The 25,791-nt window shown below is 36.5% G+C and overlaps 3 protein-coding genes and 1 pseudogene across 6 annotated transcripts; all 4 read left to right on the plus strand.

Annotated features, from left to right (window-relative positions):
* Positions 1-1,972: 1,972 nt before the first annotated feature.
* On the plus strand, positions 1,973-4,071 carry LOC147565533 (putative E3 ubiquitin-protein ligase RHC2A pseudogene; annotated as a pseudogene). Of its 2 annotated transcripts, XR_015230226.1 has the most exons (2): positions 1,973-2,211; positions 2,475-4,071. The product of XR_015230226.1 is annotated as a putative E3 ubiquitin-protein ligase RHC2A pseudogene, transcript variant X2 (transcript). The 2 variants fall into 2 exon arrangements; XR_015230225.1 differs by having other exon boundaries at positions 1,984-4,071.
* A 3,041-nt stretch (positions 4,072-7,112) lies between these two features.
* Positions 7,113-10,968, plus strand: LOC147565534 (amino acid transporter AVT1D-like). The gene is made up of 11 exons (XM_086652008.1): positions 7,113-7,414; positions 8,208-8,485; positions 8,626-8,840; positions 8,950-8,973; positions 9,067-9,247; positions 9,334-9,553; positions 9,645-9,780; positions 9,995-10,160; positions 10,230-10,273; positions 10,357-10,419; positions 10,510-10,968. The coding sequence occupies exons 1-11, from the start codon at positions 7,236-7,238 to the stop codon at positions 10,606-10,608; spliced, it is 1,605 nt and encodes a 534-aa protein (XP_086508134.1). The 5' UTR covers positions 7,113-7,235; the 3' UTR covers positions 10,609-10,968.
* A 5,995-nt stretch (positions 10,969-16,963) lies between these two features.
* Positions 16,964-20,370, plus strand: SDIR1 (RING/U-box superfamily protein). Of its 2 annotated transcripts, none has more exons than XM_086652009.1 (9): positions 16,964-17,129; positions 18,026-18,173; positions 18,285-18,339; positions 18,424-18,476; positions 18,583-18,808; positions 18,946-19,060; positions 19,294-19,342; positions 19,705-19,836; positions 20,068-20,370. In XM_086652009.1, exons 2-9 carry the CDS (start codon positions 18,096-18,098, stop codon positions 20,191-20,193), a joined length of 834 nt encoding a protein of 277 aa, XP_086508135.1. In that variant the 5' UTR covers positions 16,964-17,129; positions 18,026-18,095; the 3' UTR covers positions 20,194-20,370. The 2 variants fall into 2 exon arrangements, with proteins under 2 accessions (XP_086508135.1, XP_086508136.1); XM_086652010.1 differs by having other exon boundaries at positions 16,994-17,129; positions 19,711-19,836.
* A 1,716-nt stretch (positions 20,371-22,086) lies between these two features.
* On the plus strand, positions 22,087-25,448 carry LOC147565536 (laccase-17-like). The gene is made up of 6 exons (XM_086652011.1): positions 22,087-23,006; positions 23,102-23,253; positions 23,354-23,598; positions 23,674-23,802; positions 23,951-24,919; positions 25,004-25,448. Exons 1-6 carry the CDS (start codon positions 22,794-22,796, stop codon positions 25,132-25,134), a joined length of 1,839 nt encoding a protein of 612 aa, XP_086508137.1. The 5' UTR covers positions 22,087-22,793; the 3' UTR covers positions 25,135-25,448.
* The last annotated feature ends 343 nt before the right edge of the window (positions 25,449-25,791 follow it).

Consider the following 25,791-nt stretch of genomic DNA (forward strand, 5'->3'; position numbering starts at 1 on the left):
TTCCAGGGTTTGTTTGAGTTTCAAGAGTCGAAATCAATGACGACACAGATTTAGGCGGGAGTGTTTTATGATTTGAAACAACTAATTCTTCTCTTAGGATTATATACGGATTAATTAAATTCTCTGGGCTCGTGTCTTTCAATGGAATTTATTCTTCTTTATTCTTCTTAACGAACTTTTCTCTCTCTGTAGTAGAAAAACTAACACTTTTTTTTATCAGGAACCGCTCCTTCAACAATATCGATCATGGTGGCGTCGAAGGAAGATTGGATAAAATTATGTTCGATTCAATTCGAGATTCTACATAGGATTTGTATTCATTCGAGGGTAGAAAAGCAAACCTGAAGATACTTTTCAATTGATCCCAATAGTCTATGAACTTTCTTCTTTGATTAACGAGTCTCCATTGCATCTCGTTGAATTTTTCAAAGACTCTTGTAGACAAGTGTTGTTCAAGAATAAAATCCTTATCTTCATCATGAACCTCTTGGTTTATAAACCAATCCTCCATTTATTGAATCCAAAAATCTATATGATATTGATAATCAAACATATGGATTTTGGAAACGACATTAATTTTGTTTTGATCTTTCGGTCAACATAGAGTTGTTGTGCATCTCTAAAAGGATCCCCACCTAAACGCGGAAGATTTATCCAACATTCAAGATGAAAAGTATCTACAAAAATTTTATCTGTTCCCAAATTCTTGAAGCTCTGAATACCAGCTGATGCAGGCTTTGGCGGGAGCGTAAAATTAATAAAACTAATTGATAGAACTAAGATTAAACGATGAATAAACGAAGAACAATTGAAATAATTAAAGTAAAAATGCAATCAAGGTTGATTTGTATTTGATGATTCAATTCAATACCTAACAAGACAGACCAGACTTCTCTTATATAGAGATTAGACTTTCCTAGATAGACTCAAATAAAGAAAGAAGATTACTATTAATGATACTTTCCTTGATTGCTAAGATACTAAAACATAGAAACCATAAATACCTAAACCTGAAAACAATACTAATGTGGCGACTAGGCCGTTAGGCCCGTTACTGGTTTGGCCGAGAGGCCCACTATGATGATGCCCACCATCAACAGACCTCATAGGTTGTTCATAATCTCTCTCCAACCAAGTCAGTCAATCCGTAGAGATCGAGCTCGGACCACTCTACGAGCCATGCCTAAACTCCGACCATTATCCAACCAATGGTAACATTCCAAGGATATCACTCGCGTACATATTATTTCTCTTGCAAGTTTACTGACTTCACCGTCGGAGCCCCCTTAGGTCGGCACCATCCTGGTGTCCCAGTGATCTTACGGTCACGTTTGTTTTGTCTCTTGTCACAGGTATAAGCGCAAAGACGTCGTCAGTGCCAGCAAAAATATTAATAGGTGAAGGTTTGATTTCCGGTCAACGACCCGGTCCAATTGACTTCTTGACCCGCGAATTCGACCCCACAAAGTTTCTTTTTTACTTCTTCTTCATCGTATCATCATCACGTTATCGTAGAAACAACTTTATTTCCAAAGATATCATTATCAATCTATAACAAGGAGTTAGAGAGAGAAATAACCTTGTTTTAGAGAGAGAAAGAGAATAAAACCCTTATCGAAAGAAGTTTGATTTCAAACCAACCTTGATCTAGGATGAGAAGTTAGAGAGAGAAGGAACCTTGGGTCCAAACCCTTGATCTAGAACAACCATTAAAATCCTCGAGGACTGTTCAGTCTGAAACCTGACTTAAGAATTCAGATTGGTCAGTTCGAAACTTTGCTTTAGATTTTAGACAGATCGATCAAAAACATTTATACCCGGGTGCGAATAGATGTTTTGGGGGTCGATTCAAGATCCTCCCCTAGGCCGGATGCTAACATCAATTTTTTTTCGATGCTTTTAGCCGCCCCTTAAGTTTACAAAAAAAGTTTAAACGTGGTCAAGAATACATGATTTTTATTGTCACCTATGTGTGTTACGGACGTCAGTTAAGTAGTGGGGTTTTGTCACGGCCAGAAGCGTAGATAACACGCTAATAAAAGTAAGTAACGCGGGTTAAAATCTTCCTACCGACGACGACCTTATAAAAACTTCTCCTTTACTCTTTTCCCTCTCCTCATCTATTTCTCTCTCATCGTCTTCCTACAAGCTTCTTCAGTGATTCGATCGAAATTTACAATCTTTGGGGTTTGCATATCAAATCAAGAAAAGGTAAGTAATCTAGACTTATTGCTTAGTATCTTCCTTCTTGATTAATAGGATCATTTTCGTTACGTTCTTTCAATTTGATTACTTTAAAGGTGGGAAATTTAAGCGTTTGTTGTTCAAGATTTGTGATAAGGATTATTTTTTTCTAGTTGTTTGGGTAGTTCTTGACCTAAAAAAGGTAGATTTTTTGGGCGAAGAAAAGTGGATTTTGGGTTTTATTTTTTGTTTTAGATGGCTTCAACTGGATCTTCGTATTGGTGTTACAGATGTAGTCGATTTATTAGGGTTTTTGAAAGGGATTTAGTTGTATGTCCTGATTGTGATGGAGGATTTGTTGAAGAAGTTGAAAACCCTTCCCGATCTACACATACAGAATCTAGGCGGAGAAGATTACCTTCTATGTTGGGAAATCGCCCAGATTCAGAGGAGAACATGAACGGAGGGTTTCGCCGAAGCCGAAGGAATGGAGGAGATCGATCGCCTTTCAATCCGGTTATTGTTCTTCGAGGTGCTAATGAAGGTGGTGATGGTGGTGGTATTGGTAGTGAAGGTGGTGGTGAAGGTGTAGGTGGTGGAGAGAGGGGGAATTTCGAGCTTTACTATGATGATGGTGCGGGTTCAGGCCTCCGTCCTTTGCCTGCAAGCATGTCGGATTTCTTAATGGGATCCGGGTTTGATGGTTTACTCGATCAATTGACTCAGATTGAGATTAATGGAGTTGGAAGATGTGATCATCCTCCCGCTTCAAAGTCCGCCATTGAGTCTATGCCAACCATTGAAATTATTGCTACCCATGTCTCAACTGAATCTCATTGTGCTGTTTGTAAAGAAGCTTTCGAACTTGGGTCTGAAGCTCGTGAAATGCCCTGCAAACATATATACCACACAGATTGCATTCTCCCATGGCTTTCTTTAAGAAACTCGTGCCCCGTTTGTCGCCATGAATTGCCCACAGATGTTAATAACAGAAGCTCACCTGAACCGATTTTAGGTCAGGATCAACAATCTCCAGTCACTGTTGATGAAGAGACTGTTGGGTTGACGATATGGAGACTTCCTGGTGGTGGGTTTGCTGTTGGAAGATTTTCAGGCGGGATACGTGCAGGTGAAAGGGAATTCCCTGTTGTTTATACAGAAATGGATGGTGGGTTTAACACAGCTGGGGCTCCAAGGAGAATTTCATGGACATCAAGAGGAAGTAGATCAAGAGAGAGGGGCGGAATTGGAAGAGTTTTCCGTAATTTCTTCTCTTTCTTCAGACGGAATTCATCGTCATCTTCAAACTCTAATTCAAATTCGGAAATTGGAAATACTCCTAGAAGAAGTAGTTCTAATTCAGTTTTTAGTAGAACCTCTAGAAGACAAAGTAGAGCTTGGGCTTTGGTAAATAGCAATACCATTACTAGATGGTAATTTCTCAGGGAAAGGGAAAGAAAAAGTTCAAAAATTTCTCGTACGTTATTAATGGTAGTACTTCCACTGGGGAAGGAAAAGATCTGTAAACAGCAGATTGATAGGTTATCACTGTAAATAGGAAGGAGCAGAATTTCTTCTGGAGTTCATTTCCTATAGATTCAATCAGATGCTTGTATTGTATCAGAATTTGTCAAACTGAAACGGTTCTGAAAACCGCCCGCCCAAGAAAGAGTTGCAGTTAGAGATTGTTAGAAGATGGAATCGAATTTAAGGTGCTGACTCCTCGTTACCCACCTGTGCTGGTACTGGTAAAATGGTCTCCAAACAATCTATTAATTTGTTTTATAAACACATTATGTATGAATTTTGTTTGTTCTTTTCCTCTTTTTTGATCTGTTTTGTAGCTTCAATTGATATGTTTTTGTTCAATATTACCTTCTTGAGAAAGTTTTGTCATTTATTAAGGTTGTCTAATCTCTGATAAGTTAAGTTTCGGTCAGATACCATTTGTAATGCTTCAAGTCCAACGGGCACAGGGGTGTGTTCACCACGACTCCACCCAAAAGCCCTCGATACTCTTACTACTATGTTTATACGACCTATTGTACTGATTTGAACATCCTCCCAAGAATTGGAATAGCTACTGGCTTTATGAAGAATGGGGTTCTGTAAGGCTGAGTCTTCAATTTAAATTATTGTTCATTAATAAGGATTTAAGAATCAGATGTGAAGCTTATAAAACAAACCCTTCTGTAGAAATTCAAAGTCAGCTACACTTCATTTTCAATGGTGACAAGTACATACCCATTTCTTGTGCTTGATTACTACTACAATTGAACATTGTATTCAATTTCAATAATCCTGATCTTGTCATATTAGGGTTTTTTTATTCCCCCATTACCAGTATCAAAAAGTAAAAGATAATGATGTCTTTATTTAGGTTATCTATTTGTTTTCTTATGTGCTATATTCACTTTTGAGATAATCTATTTTACATTTTGCACGGTTATATGAAAACCATTGGGGCAGAAAGCACCCAAGTTTCTATTTGTTTATGTAAACCAAGAAACGTGCATTCTTCTGTATAGTGGGAAACAAAGCAGTAACTGGATCAGACTAGTTATGGTCTTATGGATCATAGTCTTACAGTCTTACACCAAATGGGGTCAAAGGGATATGATTTGAGACCGTTTGGTTGTTGGTTTTGATTTGGTTGAATAAAACCGACAGGCTGATCTTGGGGGGCCACTCTTGTGTAAGCACAGCTGCCTACGCGAGGGGTCGGGCTGAGCCAAACCCGCTACTGTTTGCTGCCGAGGCATGAGTGGTTACGTTTTCTTATTTTCGGCTTATTTATCAAATCAGCAAAAGTGGTTCGTTCATTCGGTCAAGCTAGATGCACAAGACAAAAACAAAACTTTTTGAACGTGACTTTAAGGAAACTATGACCATCTAGGCAAGTCAAATTACTTGCAAACTTGTTCAATATCTCATTTTAAAAAAAGCAATACAATTTTTTTTCTTGTCGAGCATAAAGCAACACAATTAATTAAAGTATTGCTATTATAAGTTCGCAATGTTTGCACTATTGGCCACATGTTCTTTCCATTCTCAAAAAAGTTCTGAGAGATAATTATTTGATATTAGAGAAAACGGAGAAATACTTCACCTTTTGTTTCTTCGGAGACAATTCTAGAATTCTCCACCGGGAGTCTCTTTTTGAAGGACTCCAATAAGTAAGGGTTTACAAAGAGTTGTAATCTTTGGTCGTCAGTTTGAACCGATCTCGTTGACACTTGAAGTCCGACTCCGGTTGAGCTCCAAAGCCCAATCAAGGCGACTGCCCCTTGAAAAGAGTTGTTTAACAGTACGTCGGCATATTAGTGCCAAATTCTTTTAAAAAAATGTGTCTTAATATTGAGTTCCAAATTCTTTCACTAAAAAAATGTGTCTTATAAATCGAACCTGTTGGACCCATGGCTCTTATCCCCTTCTGGTAGAAAGCTCAAGTTCTCTTGAGTGTTTGGACGGACCTAATTCCTTCCCTCCTATGAGTCAGGGTCGGCCTTGATTTCTTTGAGGCGCGAAGCGGACTTAGTAAATGTGGCCCCGAATTTTTTTAGTCTAGAAGTATAATTTTTCGATACTCCTTACGTTTTTCTTCGAAAAGTATTTATTAGTTTTTAAAAAAAAATATGTATCAATATGTAAGGTTGCAAGGGTTTTGCACATAGTAATGTTTGTGAAATCTCACACATATCATGCAAGATTTAAACACATGATAAATTACAAAGTTTCAAAAATAGTTGCACGAGTTTGCACACTGAATTGAAACCTCAAAAGTATATTGAATCAAACATGGAAACCTTTGTAAAGGGCTTCTCCTTGAGATTTTCGACAATAGTATCTTCTTGAGTTTCCTAGAATGAGTGGGATGGAGGGAGAGAAGGAGAAACATAGACACATGAAGATAAATGTGGAGAAGTGAGGGAGTGAGAGTGAGAGAGAGAGAGTGGGGGATGAAGGATAGAGGTATGAAGAGGGGTGGCGGTGAGAGAGTGTGATTGTGTCTGATTTATTGGTAGATGACCAAGATGCACTTCACGCTGACAATCAACTTTTAGATGCAAAGATGACTATACTAGACTAGAGGAAAATAGTTCGGAAAAAATGTAAATCAATTGGGCCAAATTTAACTGAAAACATAAACATGGGGCCAAATTTTATAATTGATCACAATTAGGGCCAAATTCTCAAGATGGTTACAACACTAGGGGCCACATTTGAATTAAACATTTAAAATACGGTCAAGGCGGCTTGCCCGCACAAATGAAACGATGGGGGCCGTAAGAATAGTTTGGATTTAAAGTGGCTTGGAGTTGGACGTGATCCTTTACAAGTTTTGTGACCTGGATTACTTCATTTTCTTTATAGGTACCTTAATGATAAGAAATCAAATGTAGCCCCCAAAATTGGGTGGCCCAAAGCGAGCAAACCCATGTGACCCCTAAAAATAGATGGTCCAAAGCGAGGCTTTACTCTCGTTTTAGTTTTAGTAAGAATTAAGGCATGCAAGTTTATAGTCAGATAACTTGTTATAGATCTTTCTGTTATTGTATATAAAAAATGTATTATTCTCGTGTTAGTTTTAGTAAGAATTAAGGCTATCCTACCAGGTAAGTCGTCCAACCAGGGTTTCATCTTGGCGGACTACGTATGTCCAGGTGAGTGGCCTGTATTTTTTAATGGAGTATGAAACATAAAAAGTGTTTTGAGGTCTCCTAAATTCGAACCGAAATACAAATACCCAATAGGAGGATTCTGAAGACAATATTCCCTCGAGTCCTCGTCTCATTAAAAACCACAAGTTTATCCTAACCTCCTCAAACTATTAATACTAATCCTGTTTTCAAACCCACAAATTTAGAAAACCCTCTGTTCATTAATCACCCGAAAAACTTGGCATAAAATTTGTAACCGAAGTTCCCCTTCAGATTTTGTTAGATTCTTCTTCTTCTCTACGTCAACTTTTTCCTACATTTTTCTAAGAAACTGAACAGAGGGTTACAGAGAAAAATCTAGATATATAGAGAGAAAGCTAAAGAGAGGAAATGGAGGAAGAAGACATAATGGGTCGTGATAGAGCAGTTGGGTTTCAGACAGATGATGAAGAAAACCAAGCTGAAGGAGGAAACTCGGATAATTATGATTCTGATTATACATCTTCTTCCCCAATTCAATCTGAAGGAAGTCAAGCTTATAGTTATTCAGCTTGGCCTCAAAGTTATAGGTATATAAAATAACTTTCTCTATTGTATAATTTTATGAAACAAGAAAGAAATTATATGTAGTTTGTCCAGATTCGCACTTTAGTGGATGGAAAGTCAAGTCACTTGGGATTTGTGTGCAGGAGTCAACCTGGTTTTTAATACCTAAAGGTTGTGGGATTTTATAATACCACATCTTTAATTTGTAGCTTGCCATTTTTAAATCGTCCTCAAGCTAGCTGGAACCACGAGCAACACCTACCATTTGAATGTCTAGACAACTTAGACAATACTTCTTTTTATTCGCCATGTGGTATAAAAAGAAATTAGTTAGGTTAAACCGTGACGTTGAATTCATAAACTATTGAAAAATATAAACAAGTGTAAAATTACAGTTGAAAAGCAGCAAGGGCTTATACGATGAAATTTGACGAAAATAGAAATGCGTAGCAAAGGCACATTCGTCATCTATTTCGTGCGATTTTGACCTGAGAAACTTTACTTACTTTATTTTTGTCTTCTTGCCAATTTTTGCTCGACTGGCTCAATTAAGTCAATATAGTTAGTGATCTTAATAATAATTCCAAGTTATTGCCTCTACATCACATTTAGAATTAGTTTGCAAGAGAATGGTTTCTTAAAATATTGCAAAGTTTACGTATTTAGTTAGTCAAATGATTCGATGAACAACTCTTGGTTGTAGAGAACTAAAACGTTGTTGGTTTTTACTCTTCAGCTGAAAAGGCGATAAAAAGAGCATATTCTTGTTGTTTCTATGTTGATGTCTTTTCTTGATGTTTTTATGCTTGTGTTTAGGCAATCGATCGACATGTTAACAAGTGTTACACCTCCGACAGTTGGGTTCTTGGCCGGGTCAAGTTTAGGAATAAGCAGCTCATTCTTGTCTACTACATCAACACATAGAAGATACCAGAGTTCTGAACAATCTATTACTAAACCTTTATTTTCCATTACACAAAACTATGACAAAGAACCTCCAACTCCTGTGTCAAGGCGTTCGTCCAGACGGATATCTTTTCAAGAACTACCACCATCTACTCAAGAATGTTCTTTTGCTCAATCAGTTCTTAATGGTAAATATCAATATGCATTTTCTTCTTGTTCAAGCCTGCTAAATTTCCTTAAATTTTCATGACCAATCTACCATTTTGAAGCACATTTTGAAACCCAATTTAGATATCGAGAAGTTCAAATGCTCATGAACTATCTACAGGGGTTAACGTTCTTTGTGGAGCAGCACTTCTTTCAACTCCATACGCCCTTAAAGAAGGAGGGTGGTTGGGTTTACTAGTACTGCTTATTTTTGGTGTTTTCTCATGCTATACCGGAATTTTGTTGAAGCGATGTTTGGATAGTTCTCCTGGACTTCAAACATATCCTGATATTGGACAAGCTGCTTTTGGTGCACCCGGTCGCTTATTCATAGCTGTAAGTATATCTATATCTATATGTATATCATGTCATATAGGCTTTATATTTGTTACCATCTACATCTAAAGCGAGACTGATTTTTGTGATACTTTTATTCGAAATGCAGATAGTCCTATACATAGAACTATATGTAAGTTTTCTTTGTTTGTTTCCTATCTTCGTTTTGGTTTTCTTCGTTTTCATTATAAACTTAACAGCAGATTCTGGTTTCTCCGTTTTGCAGTCTTGTTGTGTAGAGCACATAATTCTAATGGGTGATAACTTATCGTCTTTGTTCCCAAATGTCGCCATAAATGTAGTTGGATTTCATCTCGGTTCTCATCTTGTCTTTACTCTAACAACAACTCTCTTGGTTCTTCCAACTGTTTGGCTTCGAAATCTTAGTTTACTTTCATACCTTTCAGGTTCTTCACTTATTACGAAAACTTTCTTGCTTCTCCATTTCTTCTTTATGTTTTCATAAACAATCTGATTCTCTGTTTTGTTTCAGCTGGGGGAGTTGTTGCATCAATAGTAGTAGTGATTTGCTTATTGTGGGTAGGAGTGATCGATCATATCGGGTTCCACCCAAGCGGGACTTACTTAGACCTTTCAAATCTTCCTGTTTCAATTGGTTTATATAGTTTTTGTTTCGCCGGTCATTCTGTTTTTCCAAACATTTATTCATCCATGAAAGAACCATCGAAATTTCCAGCAGTTATCATATCAAGGTAACCCACTATGTATATCATCTATGGTTTCATAGTTTTGTCATTTTTCGCTCTAAGGGGTAATGCTTTTTATTTCATTCTTCTCTTGTAGTTTTATGATTTGTTCTTTCCTCTATCTCGGGGTCGCAATTTGCGGGTTTATGATGTTCGGTGCTGGAACCGAATCGCAGTTTACTCTAAACATGCCTAAAGAATTCTTTGCTTCTAAACTTGCAGTTTGGACAACAGTATGAAAACAAAACCCTTTAATCTCTATCTCTTTGTCCGTTTGTCGAATTTTTGCTTGTTCTTTAGCTCATTTTCTTTTCTACTCGTTCTTACTTCTAACCCTGAGTTTACAACGAATTAGAACGTTTAAGTAATGAAATGAATGTAAAAGTTCTTCGATTTTAATTTGATGGGTTTTGGTTTATAACTTTTAGGTTGGTTTATAACTTTTAGGTTGTGAATCCTCTCTCGAAGTATGCATTGACACTCACTCCAGTGGCATTGAGTTTGGAAGAACTTTTGCCTTCTGCTCATCAAAAATCTCATAGTGTCTCAGTACTAATCAGAACAGCCTTGGTTTTATCGACATTACTCGTGGCACTCTCGATCCCATTTTTCGGTAAGGAAGTCTTCCGTTTCCATGTCAAATACCGACCGTTTTTTTCTTATTATTATTTTGATCTTGCAGGTTACGTCATGGCGTTAATCGGTTCTTGTCTTACGATGCTTGTAGTAAGTTGTAGCCTTCTCTTCTAAATCTTTCTTAAATCGAAGAAAAGTTATACAATATAATGAGATTGTTATAATTGTAACAGGCTTTTATCTTTCCTTGTGCTTGTTATTTAAGCATACTTCGAGGTCGATTAAGTCGATTACAGGTAAGAAATTATTTCGGGTTTAAGGTTTAGGGTTTAGAGTTTAATTGTTCGATATCTTTTAACTGATTTTTGTATCTTTTTCTATTTCAGATTGGGACTTGCATTTTAGTTATTATGGTTGGAGTTGTTTGTTCAATTGCTGGTTCATATTCAGCCATTTCAAGAATTGCTGAAAAGTTGGGCAAATAAATCAGTTTTTGTTGGAAAAATTCAACACCAGGAAAATCAGTCAAGAAGAAGGAGAAATTAGTCAAAAAAATGTGTTTAATTATATTCATTTATATTTAGTTGATTACCTTACTTACCTGCTTAAGCCATTGTTTTGCTTGTTTACTTCATTTCAAGATTTTTTTTGCTTTAATTTATGCCTCACTTAGGTAAAAGATCAGTTCAAGTCTGAATTGAATCTTACTGGCTATGTCCTGTAAATTTTGTAAATTTAATTGATTTAACAGATCAACTAATGTATAGTTGATTGATTATTTTACCATTTCCAAACAATTTTAAAGCAATACAATTATAAAAATTGGTATAACAGTTGATTTGTCTTAGATAATTTTCTACAAGATTGATCAACTGAGATTGAATTTTGTTATTTCTATTTATTGTTATCGGGCTTCTAATTTTGATAGTTAAAAAACTTAAAATTTTAGAAGATTCAATAAAAGAATTTAGAAGAAACTTCTTTAAACTTAAACAAACTGTGATCTAAACCCTAAACTCCTCCTAAGTGTTTCTTCTTTTCTTCATCTTCTTCTCCAAAACATCGTTTTCTTCTAATAACTAACCCCTAAAAACATGTCGAACAAACCTAATATGTTTAGGAGTGATCAAAAATATGTTTTAGGACTCAAAATTAACAGATTTCTAGGGTTTAGAATGTGGTTACCCTCTTGGATGGATGAAAAAACTTGCTTTGGGCGTCCCATGGAAGATGTATTAAGAGCTTCAAGAAATTTTATTTGATCATTTCTAGGGCTTAGAATGTCTTTCCCTCTTTGTCTCTCTAACTTTGTTTTTCATTTTAGAGAAGTGGGAGTTGAAGATTTGGGGAAGAGAAGTAAGAGAAGTGATGGAGAAGGAAGAAAACAAAAAATTTGGCTAGAAGTTATGGAGGAGATGAGATGGATGAATTTTTCTCCAGACAAGAAGAAAGAGAGAGAAATGACTTAAAATAAGAATTAATTTTTTTTTTACTTAAAGTTAATTTTGTAAATTGTAAATTTTTTCTGTATTCCTCATAGAAAAATATGTCTCGGAGATTTTATAAAGTACCATGGATTCCCTCGAGAATTTATTCCCTAGAAGTTTTTTGTTTATTCTCGAAAGTCGTGGTTCAATTTTGAAAATGTGGACAGAGTTCTACCACCATAATACACTTTAACTTGGTCAATTTATTTTGACCAAGTGAAAATATTACTCACCCTCCCACTATTATTGACGACGAATGAAGATAGTCGGTCGGTGACTGACCAACAATCATCACCAAAAAATTGTCTCTCTCTATCTACTACCTATATGGTTGAGAAAAGAAAAGTAGAAAGAGATAGAGAGAGTGGTCGTGAAGGTGCGAGTTGTGGACTGGTGGTTGTGGAAGTGTCGGAGGTGGTGGTGGAAAAGAGTAAAGGATTAATGGGTGCAAAGTTCCTCAAGTATCATCAGCCATCGTCTCGCATATAAAAATATTTGGTGTCGAAAGATACCAGAGAAAGTCTCCACATTTATTTGGAGACATTGCTGAAATCAATCTCTACTTTAGATCTTCTGGAAAAAAAAAAGTTACTCTATCCCTAATAGATGTGTGTTATATCAGTATGCAGAAGAAGATGCAGATCATTTGCTCGTGAACTGCTCAGTTTCCAGAAAGATATGGGACTTTTTTTTCTCATAAACGATTTCAGGAGTATACCAAATCAGATGAAAGTTTTCTTTACAAGATGAAAAAGATATAAGTTAGACACAAGAAATGGATACTTAAGAATTGCTATTCCTTTTGCAATATGGTGGGCGTTGTGGAAGGAGCGAAAACAAAGATATTTGAAGATTGCTTCAGTTCGGTTGACCAAATAATTGTAGAGGTAAAGACATTAATTTATTCATGGGCTTTGCCAACTAGAATTTTCATAACGGCACCTTTCTGATGTAGACGCAGCGGAAATATAAAAACGATAAATAAAGTAAAGGAAGAACGGTAAAATAACTGAATAAACTTAATAAACTATAAACTTTGATTTGGTTTTCTCTTCAATCTCCATAATAAAATAGACTAGACCTTCTTTTATAGGATAACAAACTTTCCTAGATAGACTCAAACTAGGATTCCTAAAATAATAAAATACTCAAAACATAGAAACTTCAAAATAAAGAAATATCAAATTAAAGTAACTTCCTAATCCTATACTAACTAGGACTACTATTATGGCCGAATAGGATGTGGGCACGCGTGGACGTGGGCCCACATGTTATGCGCCTGCATCAGCACCCTGTTCCCCAGAAGGTTCGTCCCGAACCTTTTCAATGAAGAAAACCTTTTGATGCACCCGCATATGATGAACTTCGCCATACCTATCCTTAATTCCCACTTTTCACGAAATTTGCTGAAAATCCGTAGAAGACAAATCTGGACCAAAGTACCAACTATAATCTGAATCATAGGATACAAAGATTCACTCCAAAGCAAGAATAGTGAATAAGCATCCAATAAATTTCGACATCTCCCATCATCTTTTAAGTGGCTGACGAAGATTGCAAATACTAACTTCCTCGTTCGCGGAAAATCAATGAAGACTATTATCTTCCAATCCAATATGTATTCAACCTTGTTTCTGTTAAGAACAACATGAAATACCAAATCGAAGTTCCGACCGAATTGTAGATAATGAACAAAAACAAACGAATCACCAGGTTCCCAAGTAAAAGTATGAAAATTTTCAGAACTTGCCATAATCCGAGTATTGTTATGAGTATCCGCTTGTAATATTGTAGAGTACTCAACCAAGCCTTTCATCTTGTTCTGAGTAGCTGCTTTATGTTGAATTTGGTGTAGGTAAGAAAAGTATGCATGTCCTTGAGAATCATCACAAAGAGAAATTGGAATTTGGGTGGTGCTTGTAGTTGGGATTGAAAAATTAGTAGTGGAGAAACTAGGAGTGCCTGTAGAATTCAGGTTGTAGTCTAGCTAAATAACTATGGTTTAGCAAAGAGTTGGATTGAGAGCCCTTGAAGTTGGTGGTGGAGGAAGGTGGGTGGTTCAGGGAGATTGGATGTACTTTGGTATCCATTATAGTTGTTGGTGGAAGTGGGGGAATTATGATAGTTGGATTGGTAGCCATGAAAGTTGGCGGTAGAAGTGGGGGAAGTATAAGAGTTTGATTGGTAGCCATTATATGTGTTGGTGCTGGAAGAAGGGGATGAATACGGTGGCGGAGGTTCGGTGGTTGTAGGGTGTAGAAAACCTATGATAGGGTTTAATGAGTCGGTGAAGGTGATGTGGGTTGGTGGTGAATACGTTGTTGAATATGGTGGTGTTGTATAACAAGAGTACGGAGGTGGTGGTGGTGGATATGGTGGAGGAGAAGATGGTGGTGTTGTGGGGTTTATGTAAGTGAGTGGGAAAACCGGTGATAGTGGTGATGTAGGGTTGATGTGAATCGGGATTGGGGTCGTGTTAGGTTGTCCAAGTATGGAATTTGAAGTTGGTGTTGTGGTTGGAAGTGATAATGATGCTTGAATGGAAGTAGTAGAAGAAGGAGTAGTGGTAAAAGAGGGAGACTTATATATTCCTTCGAGTTGTTTAGATAGCTTCATGATCGAATCATTGACTTGATCGAATTTTTCCATAGTTTCCTTCTTGTGATTTTCGAAGTTTTCCATAGTTTCCTTCTTGTAATTTTCGAAAGCTTCTTCCAATTTTGTAACCGAGGATAACTTCTTGTTGATGTTGTCCCATTCGGAGGCAAAAGTTGGTGTCTTCTCTTTGATTGTTGGAGTAGAAACGGTAGGATTAACCATTGTGATTGGTTAAAAAAAAAAAAAAAAAATTTGGCTCTGAATACCACTTGATGTAGACGCAGCGGAAATATAAAAACGATAAATAAAGTAAATGAAGAACGGTAAAATAACTGAATAAACTTAATAAACTATAAACTTTGATTTGGTTTTCTCTTCAATCTCCATAATAAAATAGACTAGACCTCCTTTTATAGGATAACAAACTTTCCTAGATAGACTCAAACTAGGATTCCTAAAATAATAAAATACTCAAAACATAGAAACTTCAAAATAAAGAAATATCAAATTAAAGTAACTTCCTAATCCTATACTAACTAGGACTACTATTATGGCCGAATAGGATGTGGGCACGCGTGGACGTGGGCACGCGTGGACGTGGGCCCACATGTTATGCGCCTGCATCACTTTCTCAGTCTTCTTGTTTTATTGCGAGTCGATGTTGTCAAATATGTAAATTTCGACATTTTGAGTGTTATCTCTTCACAATAATTAATATATTACCTCATTCTCAAAAAAAAAATTAATGGGTGCAATGTTAATAAATATTACGTTGTTACAAAGTACAAGCAAAATAAGTGCAAAATTTTTGTTGGAATAAAATAAGTGCAAAGTATAACTGAGAATTGTTTAAAGTATAACTTTAGAGACGAAATATTTCCAGGTGATTCAGTCAAAAGCGGGTCCAAAGTGCAACACTGGAACAATGGAGTTAAACAGCAAGTCGATTATATGAAAGGGGTCCAAACAACAAATCTCCTTTCGGTTTATTTTAGAATTTGTATTATTTTTTTAGATTTTTGGTGTATTTTGTTTCAATAGTCTAATTTTTTTTTGAGAAATCTACTAAAATCTATGTTAGTCACACTACAAGACATTGATCCACCTCTTATGAGAATTGAAGACTTCTAATATTTTAGAGTTTTTTTTTTCTGAAATTAAAATTTTGGTTTATGTCCAGGGGCGGATCCATGGGGGTGCGACCGCACCCCCTGGATCCTCCCGAAAAAAGTAACTGGTAGTCATAGTTTTCTTTTTATATACATAGGTATATAATATATGTTCTTCCGTAAGTACTTAACCCAAGTAAGTCCATGGCTTAGTGGTTGACGGGAGTGTGGAGTGTATTTGTACCGCGAGGACATGAGTTCGCGAGGCCTTCTGCAAGCAATTTAAGTTTTCTTTTTTGTTTTTTACATGTTTATACCTATATATATCTAATCTTTTGTTATATGACATCAATTAGTGTTCGGCTTCACGGTTAAGGCTTTTCGTGGTGGGTGAGTTGAAGCTTGGGGTTCTGGGTTCGAGTCCCACTGTAAGCAATTCCGAAGTATTTTAACTTTTTATATATAGAAATGATTCAATTAATATATCTTAAATTTTCATAAAATTCAAGTACAACTCTAAAAAAATTCAATTTATCCACCCTAAATCCACTGAATTAGTCAGTTAGATCTCTCCTCTAAATAAGTTACAATATCCATAAACGACATACTTAAATCACTTGTCCTCAACTATTAGCATACGATTATATTTCTCTCTCTATTCTCTGCAATTCTTTCTTCTCTAAAATTATTGAAGTTATTAATTTGTAAGAAGAATATGAGAATCTTGCGGCGTTAGTCAAGAGGAATCTGTCGCGTCCGCAACATGCCGCAGAAACCTAGTCCTATAAACTTCAACTCGCCATAAACGACATTAGATAGACATTCCAAACTCAAATATCATACCACACCCATTTAAATGATACCATAGAGGTTGCTCGGTACCCATTTAAATGATACCATAGAAGTTGATCGGTATATATTAGAACAAGGATTGGTGTTTCGCGAAAATTATGAACCTGAAACTTCACAAAATCCAGATAATTTCATTAAACTATTAAATCTTCTCGCTCGAAATTGTCCAGAAATTGATGCAGTTACATTTGATAATGCTGTTGAAAATTTAAAATTGGTTGATTTTAATATTCAAAAAGATATTGGTTACTGTGCATATGTTCCCTTCTCTATTTTCATTTAGTGCTTATAACTTTAGCACAAACTTTGTCGGTTGCAATTGCCTCTGTGGGAAAAAAAAATCAGCTATGAAATTAGTTAAAACACGCTTAAGAAACAAGATGAGTAATTGGTGGTCGAATGATAGTTTAGTAGTCTATATTGAAAAAAAAGATTTTAGTGAACTTGACAATAACTCGATTATACGAACATTTCAAAATATGAACTCTCATTGAGGTCAATTGCGTTTTTAATCGTTGAAGTGTTAATATAATTAATGAATTTTTGTTAATTACTGTGTTTGCAAAAAAAAATTTATTTAGACATATAAAGTCGCACCCCCTAAGTGAAAATCCTGGATCCGTCCATGTTTATGTCCGTACTATTTGTGGTTTTTTTGATGTTGAACTATTTACCACTTGATTTGGCCGGGGCAACAAAATTTCTTTTCAAATCTTAGAAGGGAACAAAATTTTTGTGCCACGTCAGATCTAGCGATTGATAAAAAAACAGAAAGTGTGACCTGTCCATAAATTAACAGTATATCTTTTATTGTAAAAATATATTTTTCGCGTTCTTTTCCTGCCCAGTCTTTCCCTTCTTCTTCTTCTCCCTTTCCCTCCAATACAAGGAAAGTAAAAGATCAGAAAATTCGTTCTCATCACAGAAAAGATTGTTCCCCGATCCCCACATTTTGATACTGTAAGTAATTACCTTCTCATCTCTCTTGTCATGTTTGATTTATGGTTTAATTCTTTAACCGTTTTAGGGTTTCGTAGTAGGCGAATTAGGGTTCATATGTAGTTTCTTTTATGTTTATGCCGATTGATACATTTTGTTTTTTTAGCAAATTGTTGTAGTTTATTTATTAAAATGTTTTGTTTCTTCGAATTTAGTAATTGCATTTCTGTTATATTCGAAAAACTCCCAATCTTTTTTAGTTCGGATAGAAGAATGGAGGATTAGTTAGGGTAAGTTTCATTATATTTGGGCTTACAATTGTTATTATTTACTAGATAGGTTTGAAAATTTATGGGTTACTCAACCTTAATTGTTGATCTCGTTCATTTGTTTATATCATAGTTGATAAATTTTTAGGGTAACCCATGTGAATTATGAAGACTTTACTGGTTTCTAAGATCGATATGTGATCTTTGTATCAAAAATGATTTTGGGTTTGCGAGTCTATTCAGAATCTTGAAGCAAAATTTATTCACCATTGTAAGAAACCGATCACATATTGGTACCAAATTATAAATGATCTCCTTACCAAACTCTGAACTCCATTTCAAAGATATTACAAACAACCTTGATCTTCTGCATCACAGTCACTATATGGGATCTGCCCGCGCATCCAGGCTTTATCTGTTCATTATGTGGTTGCTGCTATGATACTACACCTAGGAATTGTAGTATCTACTATATGCCACTCTTTAGTCAGTGGATTGATGCAACTAACTTGGATTTTTCTGACTCATTTTATGCACATTTGAATCAAAATAATCTTAGTTTTTTTCGTGATAGGATAATGTATCTACCCGTGATGTTGCGGTCTTTGACTGTACTTCTGCTAGGATCCTAACGTTGAAATTCTGCAGGTTTTTGAAGTTTGGAAGGTGGGGGTGTCAGTTCATATTAGTTAAATAGTATTTTTTAACCAAAGCAACCATGAGTTTCGTGTTCCGAGGGGCCAGAGGAGACATAGAAAGTGGTTTCCCAGGATTTATGCCCGAACGACGTGCAGTGGTATGTTATTCCATGCACTTTCTTTGTTTATTTGACGTCAATAGAACTGAAAATAATTGCACTTCGCCTGTTATTTCTTATTATATATGACATGTTTATTCTCTCTCTCAGCGTGTTCATGCAGCTCGGCCAGTTAATACCAATTCGATGGCTTTTCTAGTGACAGGTACTATGTTTTTTTTTACCATCAACAGTTAGCGTCGTTGTTCTCTATTGCCCCAATCTAATTATGTCTAGTTATTTTTTCTAGTTCTTCTGTTGTTCATGATACTGAATTCCCACCAGATGTCTTCAAACTTTCTGGTATTTTCCTAATCCTGCTTACATCATCTGGGCATGTCATGAATTACTGTTTTGGAGCATAAATAGTACTGGAATTGAAGCTTTCTTCCTAAATCTTGTGTTGTAGCTTTGGCTCGTTCTTGGTGTCTTTTTAATGGCCACGAGCCTTCGGATGTACGCAACTTGCCAACAACTTCAGGCGCAAGCCCAAGCGCATGCTGTGGCTGCCAGTGGTTTGCTTGGTACTGAGGTGCGGTTACATATGCCTCCATCCATAGCTTTTGCAACAAGAGGGCGATTACAGGGCCTCAGACTCCAACTTGCTCTACTTGACAGAGAGGTTGATGATCTAGGTATAATGTACTGCTTCATTTTGTTCTATATAGATAAGAAATTGCATACTGTTGCTTGACAAACTACTATTATATAAGCTGGGTTTCAATAAGATTGTACTTAAAATGTGTTCTTGTATTAATCGTTTCTCCTACAGATTACGAGACCCTGAGGGCACTTGATTCTGACAATGCATCTGGTGCACATTCTTTGACTGATGAGGAGATAAATGCTCTTCCTGTTCACAAATACAAGGTGGCTGGCACACAAAGGCAAGTAAACTGGTTCAATATTTTTCGAGTTTTTGTTTCAATTCCTTGTCTTTTTTTCCCCTCACGCATGCTCCTCACTTCTGACGGAAGTACGTTCATATCATATGGATGGTATCAAATGAATAAGGCCCACATGTTTGGTACCTTCTTTTGTTGGATAGGATTAGTTTCCTGTTCAATAAACACAACTAGGCTTTGTATGTTCTAAATGTTTCTCTCTCATTTGGTTACAGTGATGCGTCATCTCCGCAACAACCATCATCTTCATCCACATTATCTGAGGTTTTCCTTTCTTATTATCTTTTTTACCATGAAATAGTATGAATATGTCGGATGGTTACGTTTAGGAAGGCAGAGTTATTTCTTATTATTAACCTTAATGCCTTTTGCTTCCGTCGCTTCCAATTTTTGTTTTTCAAATGATAGAACATTTTCTTAGCAGTGAAAGTTTATCGGTGACTACCCACATCTCTTAGAACATCCAAGTAACAGAGAGTGGTTTGAACTTTGACTCAAAGGATTTAAATCTTTTTCCTATTTGAAAAACAGCTAGTACTGGGATCTGGTTTACTATAATTTGTTTTTCCGCACAGTCCATGCTAATGCCATTTTATTTAAGTACTTAATATTCTCCTTTGATAAAGCAAAAGAAGCAAGACTCTGCCAAGGCAGCAGATGGAAATCAGAAGAGCACAGACGATGATCTGACTTGCAGTGTTTGCTTGGAGCAAGTCAACGCTGGAGAAATTATCCGTAGCTTGCCATGCTTGCATCAGGTTTCTTTATTTCTCTCCCAGAGTTTCCAATTTTCCTCTTAGTTTCTCCTTCATCTCTGTAGTGTTTTTACCTATTTGATATATCCTTTCTCTGATTCGGCTGATTCTAAAGTATTAAGATTTTGCCAAAGCTGACAAAATTTACATCGAAAATGATTATTACTACTCGATCCTCATCATCATCTTCATCATACTGAAATTTATGGGACTAAATTTGTTTTTGTAATGCAGTTTCATGCCAACTGCATCGATCCATGGCTGCGGCAACAGGGGACTTGCCCTGTGTGTAAGTTCAGAGCAGGATCTATATGGCAGGAAACTGAGGAGAGTGGAACTGATGAGTCCTATATGGTTTAAAACACCCATAGAAAGATCAAATATTTGTAGTGTAAAGATATGATATAAGAGGGTCTTTTTTAATATACTATAATATAATTATAATATGTATGTAATTAATCTCAGATTTTGTGATGATCTGAGTTATTAATATGTAGAGGTGTAAACTGGATATGATATGATATGATATTTGTTCATCTATACACCATTACTTTTGGTCTTGATTATTTTGTTCATGTATACACCGTTACTTTTGGTCTTGATTATTTGTTCATGGATATGAGGTGTAATCTCAGATTTTGTGATGTTCATATTCTTACACATCAACGTACATAGGGGTGGTAATGGGTACCCATTTACCGGAACCGAACCGAAACTGTTTATGTCGGTTCTGGATCTTCATTTTCATACCCGATAAGAATTTAATACCCGACGGGTATTACTCGATTAGAACCGATAAGATCACAATACTTTTTGGGTATATCCGACGGGTACCCCATACCTGAATTTAATGCGTAATTAGTCGATTCTTTCACAAACTTTAAGGTCCCAATTACTTATTTTATGTGAATTATATTTTAATCGTGTCATATTGAGTTTCTCATTTAACATAACATTCTTAATCGATTTAAACTATATCTAATAACAAATTTTATAGCAACTTAAAATATATAATAATCAGATTTGTCGTAAATTTTAATAACTCATTCATGTATCTTTTTATTAATATATTTTACCAAAAATATTTGAGTTTTTGAATGAAGTATGACCTTCATAGTTAGTGTTAAAAACGATAAAATAAGAAATCCTAAAAGAACCGATAAATATTCGATACTTGATGGGTACCCGCATGTTTATAGGTTCCGGATCCCTAAATTATGGAACCGGACCTAGAACCGCTAGGAACCGGAACTGTAATTTTTAATACGTTACGTTCTTAGTAGTGAGATACCCGGACCGGAACCGACCCGTTGACACCCCTAAATGTACAAGAATGGAGTCGCTGACCAACCCAACATTTCAACCCACTAGTTAGGCAGGTCGAAGTCAAGCTCGTTTCTCTTAATCGTCTTGTTCAACAAGAGTGATTAACTGATAGCTCTGGCTCCATCACAAGTGGTATTGAAGTCGATTATGGCTCGTTACAAGTGGTATACAAGTCCCCATGTAAGTTTGGGGAGCATTCCAAGCCTAGAGAGTAGGTGAGAGTTCAACCATAGTAGTAAGTGTCCAAACCTTCTGGAAGAATCGTTGAGCTTCCATCAAGGACAAAATTATGTACTTTCTTTTTGTTTTTTTTTTTTCGCTTACGATACTTTCTTTTTGTTGAAACTGATTCTTTTAATGCGAAAACAGTTGATTTACATATTAACCATACAAAATTTGTAAAAACATGAAATTTACAGAAGGAATAAAATTTCATTATTCTTCTACAGACTTCGTTCTTGCGCATTTTGATAATGCATCCGCCGTTGAGTTGTATTTTTTTTTTGAAGCGTAGTGCAATGTGATAGCTGTAAATGAGGGTAGGAGGATCCCACCAAGGTCTCTTGTGCAGTACTCAACCCTTGTGGGAATAGGTATCAAATGCCGTAATAATATAAGATAAGCTCTAGGGCTTGGTTTGTCACACTTTTACCATACATGTGTAGTCCTTCTCTGTAGTTGGTACATAGGGTCTGGTAGTCAATGTGATGAATAGTTTGTTAAATAAAAAAAAGAGAGAGAGGGAGAAATCTTGCTTGGAAGAAAGTCGGATCGTATGTCCTCTTCTTTCAAATAGAAATTCTCAAGACCTTGACACTTGATGAGCACCTACTCCACTCCGTACCATTCAAGCTCCAATGCTGACCCTACCATTCCTCCTCACTAAATCTAACACTATAATTTTGTTGCTTTTACAACCCAACTCTTGGGATTATACCTAGGATTAAGGTTGGAAAAAAAGCACATAAGTTTGATATCTATCCCTTTCACCTTAATCCGAGTCCCTAAGAGTAGTCGCCTGACCTGCTAATATTAGTGGGTCAAGCCGACTCTGGCTTGGGTACTGAGTTCTGTACAATAATAAGAGAGGTTACATTTTTCAACTCGATATCAGGAAACCTAATTTGAAGAAAATAAATGTTGGAAAGTTCGTTACTTGGGTAAACTGGACGAATATCGATCATTTAGACCTTATTCTTTCCAATTTAGCACTTTAACCTCGAGGAATAAAATACCAGGTTGTTATATCGTTTGCAGCATACGTTAAAGCTTGCGTAAGCTACTATAGTTCTCAAAAAAGTGAAGCTTATTTCAGTCAGTGCGATAATATGTCATATGTGCCTTTCTACTACAAAGACAAGAGTTTAGATGTAAATGTTTTTAAGAAGAAATTGATGATGTGTTTTGGGCTGACAGAGATGAAAGTGGAATAAGGGTCAAACAAAAACTTGAAATTGTTGACTTTGGTGATACTCAAAGAAAGATAAAATTGTTAAGGTAGATGGATCAACCACTGGTGGGGATCAAATATTTCATTTTGTATGTACTTTGCTTAACCTAGTTTGAGATAATCTCATCACCTAATAATCCATATACTATTACTCTTCTCTATATAAACTATTCCTCTGGTCTTCATGTTTCAATCCACTACCTTCATCCTAGAAGAGCAAGAGGGAGTAGAGAAAGAGAGAAAGAGAGAGAGAGAAATGGGCAATCCTCTTCCATTTTCATCAACTTCATCTATGGGAGTTTTACTATTGGCATTGTGTGTTATATGCCATTTACCATATACCATAGCTGCAAGTGGTAGTGACTTGAGCAGCAAAACCAGGCATTATACCTTCAATGTATGTACTTCTTACCACAACCTTGTGTTTCGAAACTAAATTAGCATATTTACTTAACTTGTTCTTGAACTATATATGTATATGTATCATTGCAGGTTAAGTTGCAGAATGTGACACGATTATGCCAGACGAAGAGTATAGTGACGGTAAACGGACAGTTTCCCGGGCCTCCCATTGTTGCAAGAGAAGGAGATAGAGTGGTTGTTAAGGTGATCAACCATGTCTCAAACAACATCACCATCCATTGGTAATTCGAAACATTTTCTCAATTCTAGACTCATTCACTATATAGTGTTTTTCTTTTTGATTTGTGATTTTTGAATGGTGAATTGATGAAAATTGAATAGGCATGGAATTCGACAGCTTCGAAGTGGGTGGGCTGATGGGCCTGCATATGTGACTCAATGTCCCATTCAGACTGGCCAGAGTTATGTTTATAACTTCACCATTACTGGCCAAAGAGGTACATTGTTTTGGCATGCCCATATTTCATGGCTAAGAGCTACTCTTTATGGGCCTATAATTATCCATCCCAAGCAAAACGTCCCCTACCCATTCGCCAAGCCTTATAAGGAAGTTCCTATAATTCTCGGTGAGTATCTAACGATCATCTAAATCGACTGATTTCTGAGTTATACTAATATTAACATTTGAGTTGCATTTCTAGGGGAATGGTTTAAGGCAGATACTGAGGCCATCATCAACCAGGCTCTTCAGACAGGAGGAGGCCCAAATGTCTCTGATGCTTATACCATTAATGGGCTTCCTGGGCTTTTATACAATTGCTCATCCAAAGGTAAAACTGTTAATTTTGGGCCCTACAACTAGTAGAATTCAAGATCTTGATACAAGAGGAATAATGATACCATTTCGGTTTAGACTCTCGAACTAGTTCAATTTTTCTATCTTAGTTTATCTTATTAGTGTCCTTGGGAATTTTGCAGATACGTTCAGGTTGGAGGTTAAGCCGGGGAAGACATATCTTTTACGGTTAATCAACGCTGCACTTAATGATGAACTCTTCTTCAGCATCGCCAACCATACCCTCACTGTTGTTGACGCTGACGCTGTCTATGTTAAACCTTTTGAAACAGATACCCTACTTATCACACCAGGACAGACCACCAACGTTCTTCTCAAAACGAAAACTTTAGTCCCACATGCCTCATTTGCCATGGCTGCAAGGCCTTATGTCACTGGCCAAGGCACCTTCGACAATTCCACCACCATTGGTATCCTTGAATATCACCACATTGTGTCCAAATCCGGCCCTAACAAGCCAAAGCTTCGACTTATTCGCCCAACTCTTCCCGCTCTGAATGACACAGCCACTGCCACTAATTTCACCAAGAGGTTCCGTAGCCTAGCAAACCAACAATACCCAGCCAACGTGCCAAACCAAGTCGACAAACGCTTCTTTTTCACGGTGGGCCTTGGCACAAACCCATGCCCGCGTAATCATACCTGTCAAGGTCCAAATGGGTCAATGTTTGCAGCATCAGTGAACAATGTGTCCTTCGCAGTTCCTACCACTGCCCTGCTCCAATCCCATTTCTTTGGGCGATCTCACGGTGTTTATAGCCCCAATTTCCCAAATTACCCGCTCCACCCATTCAACTACACCGGAAATCCACCCAATAATACAAATGTGATTAGAAATGCTACTCATTTGGTGGTGCTGCCTTTCAACACCAGTGTTGAACTTATAATGCAGGACACTAGCATTCTTGGAGCCGAAAGCCACCCGCTCCATCTACATGGTTATAACTTCTTTGTCGTGGGTCAAGGATTTGGGAATTATGACCCGAATACAGACCCGAAAAACTTTAATCTTATCGACCCTGTAGAGAGGAATACGGTAGGAGTTCCAGTTGGTGGTTGGGTGGCCATTCGCTTCGTCGCTGATAACCCAGGTTGATTTTTATCTCTCAATGGATTATTTAGGGTTTAGGATTTAGGATTGTAATAATTGAATTATAACTTCTTTGATATTTCAGGTGTATGGTTCATGCATTGCCATATTGAAGCCCATCTCAGTTGGGGTTTGAAAATGGCATGGTTAGTCTTGAATGGGGACCTACCGAATCAGAAGTTGCCTCCTCCACCGTCCGATCTTCCCAAGTGTTGACCTTGACTTCTACTATTTTTTCTTTTCTTTTCTTGGGGTGGTGTTTGGATTCTGGTCTTAAATTGAATTGTTCGGCTTTTATCTTCATTTTGGTACAATGTTTGTTCTTTTGAGAGAGGCAGATACTGTAGCAAAGAAGGTATTTTCATTCTTTGATGATTTTTGCATTTTTCCTTTTACTTAGAGACCACTTGAGAAGAGAGGGAATGGAGCTAATTTGGAGTTTTATTTTTTCTTGTAATATGTATGAGAGGGATGTTTGGAATAATTATAATAATAACACTGAAATAAAGTATGAAATTTTTATGTTTTAACGCTTTCTGGATGAATTTAGAGATGTCAGCCGTTATTTGTTTATAAGAGTTTTAGATATATACTTTGTTTCAACTCATAATGATTCTAATGTATTTGTTCAAACATAAAAAAGCAAAAGTGTTACTTTGATGTTGGGAATAATATGTTTATTTAACTTTTAAATTTGGTTTCACATAAGAATATTTATACAAAGTCTTTCCTGTTGCAGCATTCATATGGCAGATAAAATATTTATATTTTTTAAAGCGGTTATCCACGTTCGTTTCTTTTCTTTTTATAAAAGTCTTTTCGTCCTCCTATAAATAATGACCATTTTTCAACATTCTTCAATGAAATATTCTT

This window comes from Eschscholzia californica, unplaced genomic scaffold (genome assembly GCF_041429995.1).
Source record: "Eschscholzia californica isolate CP2 unplaced genomic scaffold, dmEscCali1.0.p SCAF_1, whole genome shotgun sequence".
NCBI classification, from domain to species: Eukaryota; Viridiplantae; Streptophyta; class Magnoliopsida; order Ranunculales; family Papaveraceae; genus Eschscholzia; species Eschscholzia californica.

What these genes read in the sequence shown, in the direction of transcription:
- LOC147565534 (XM_086652008.1), top strand. Translation starts at nt 7,236, where the DNA reads ATGGAGGAAGAAGACATAATGGGTCGTGATAGAGCAGTTGGGTTTCAG. An exon ending in GCTTGGCCTCAAAGTTATAG is followed by an intron (nt 7,415 to 8,207) that starts GTATATAAAATA and finishes GCTTGTGTTTAG; the next exon opens with GCAATCGATCGACATGTTAA. An exon ending in TGCTCAATCAGTTCTTAATG is followed by an intron (nt 8,486 to 8,625) that starts GTAAATATCAAT and finishes AACTATCTACAG; the next exon opens with GGGTTAACGTTCTTTGTGGA.
- SDIR1 (XM_086652009.1), top strand. Translation starts at nt 18,096, where the DNA reads ATGAGTTTCGTGTTCCGAGGGGCCAGAGGAGACATAGAAAGTGGTTTC. An exon ending in AGATGTCTTCAAACTTTCTG is followed by an intron (nt 18,477 to 18,582) that starts GTATTTTCCTAA and finishes CTTGTGTTGTAG; the next exon opens with CTTTGGCTCGTTCTTGGTGT. An exon ending in CAGAGAGGTTGATGATCTAG is followed by an intron (nt 18,809 to 18,945) that starts GTATAATGTACT and finishes TTTCTCCTACAG; the next exon opens with ATTACGAGACCCTGAGGGCA.
- LOC147565536 (XM_086652011.1), top strand. Translation starts at nt 22,794, where the DNA reads ATGTTTCAATCCACTACCTTCATCCTAGAAGAGCAAGAGGGAGTAGAG. An exon ending in AACAACATCACCATCCATTG is followed by an intron (nt 23,254 to 23,353) that starts GTAATTCGAAAC and finishes AAAATTGAATAG; the next exon opens with GCATGGAATTCGACAGCTTC. An exon ending in ATACAATTGCTCATCCAAAG is followed by an intron (nt 23,803 to 23,950) that starts GTAAAACTGTTA and finishes GGAATTTTGCAG; the next exon opens with ATACGTTCAGGTTGGAGGTT.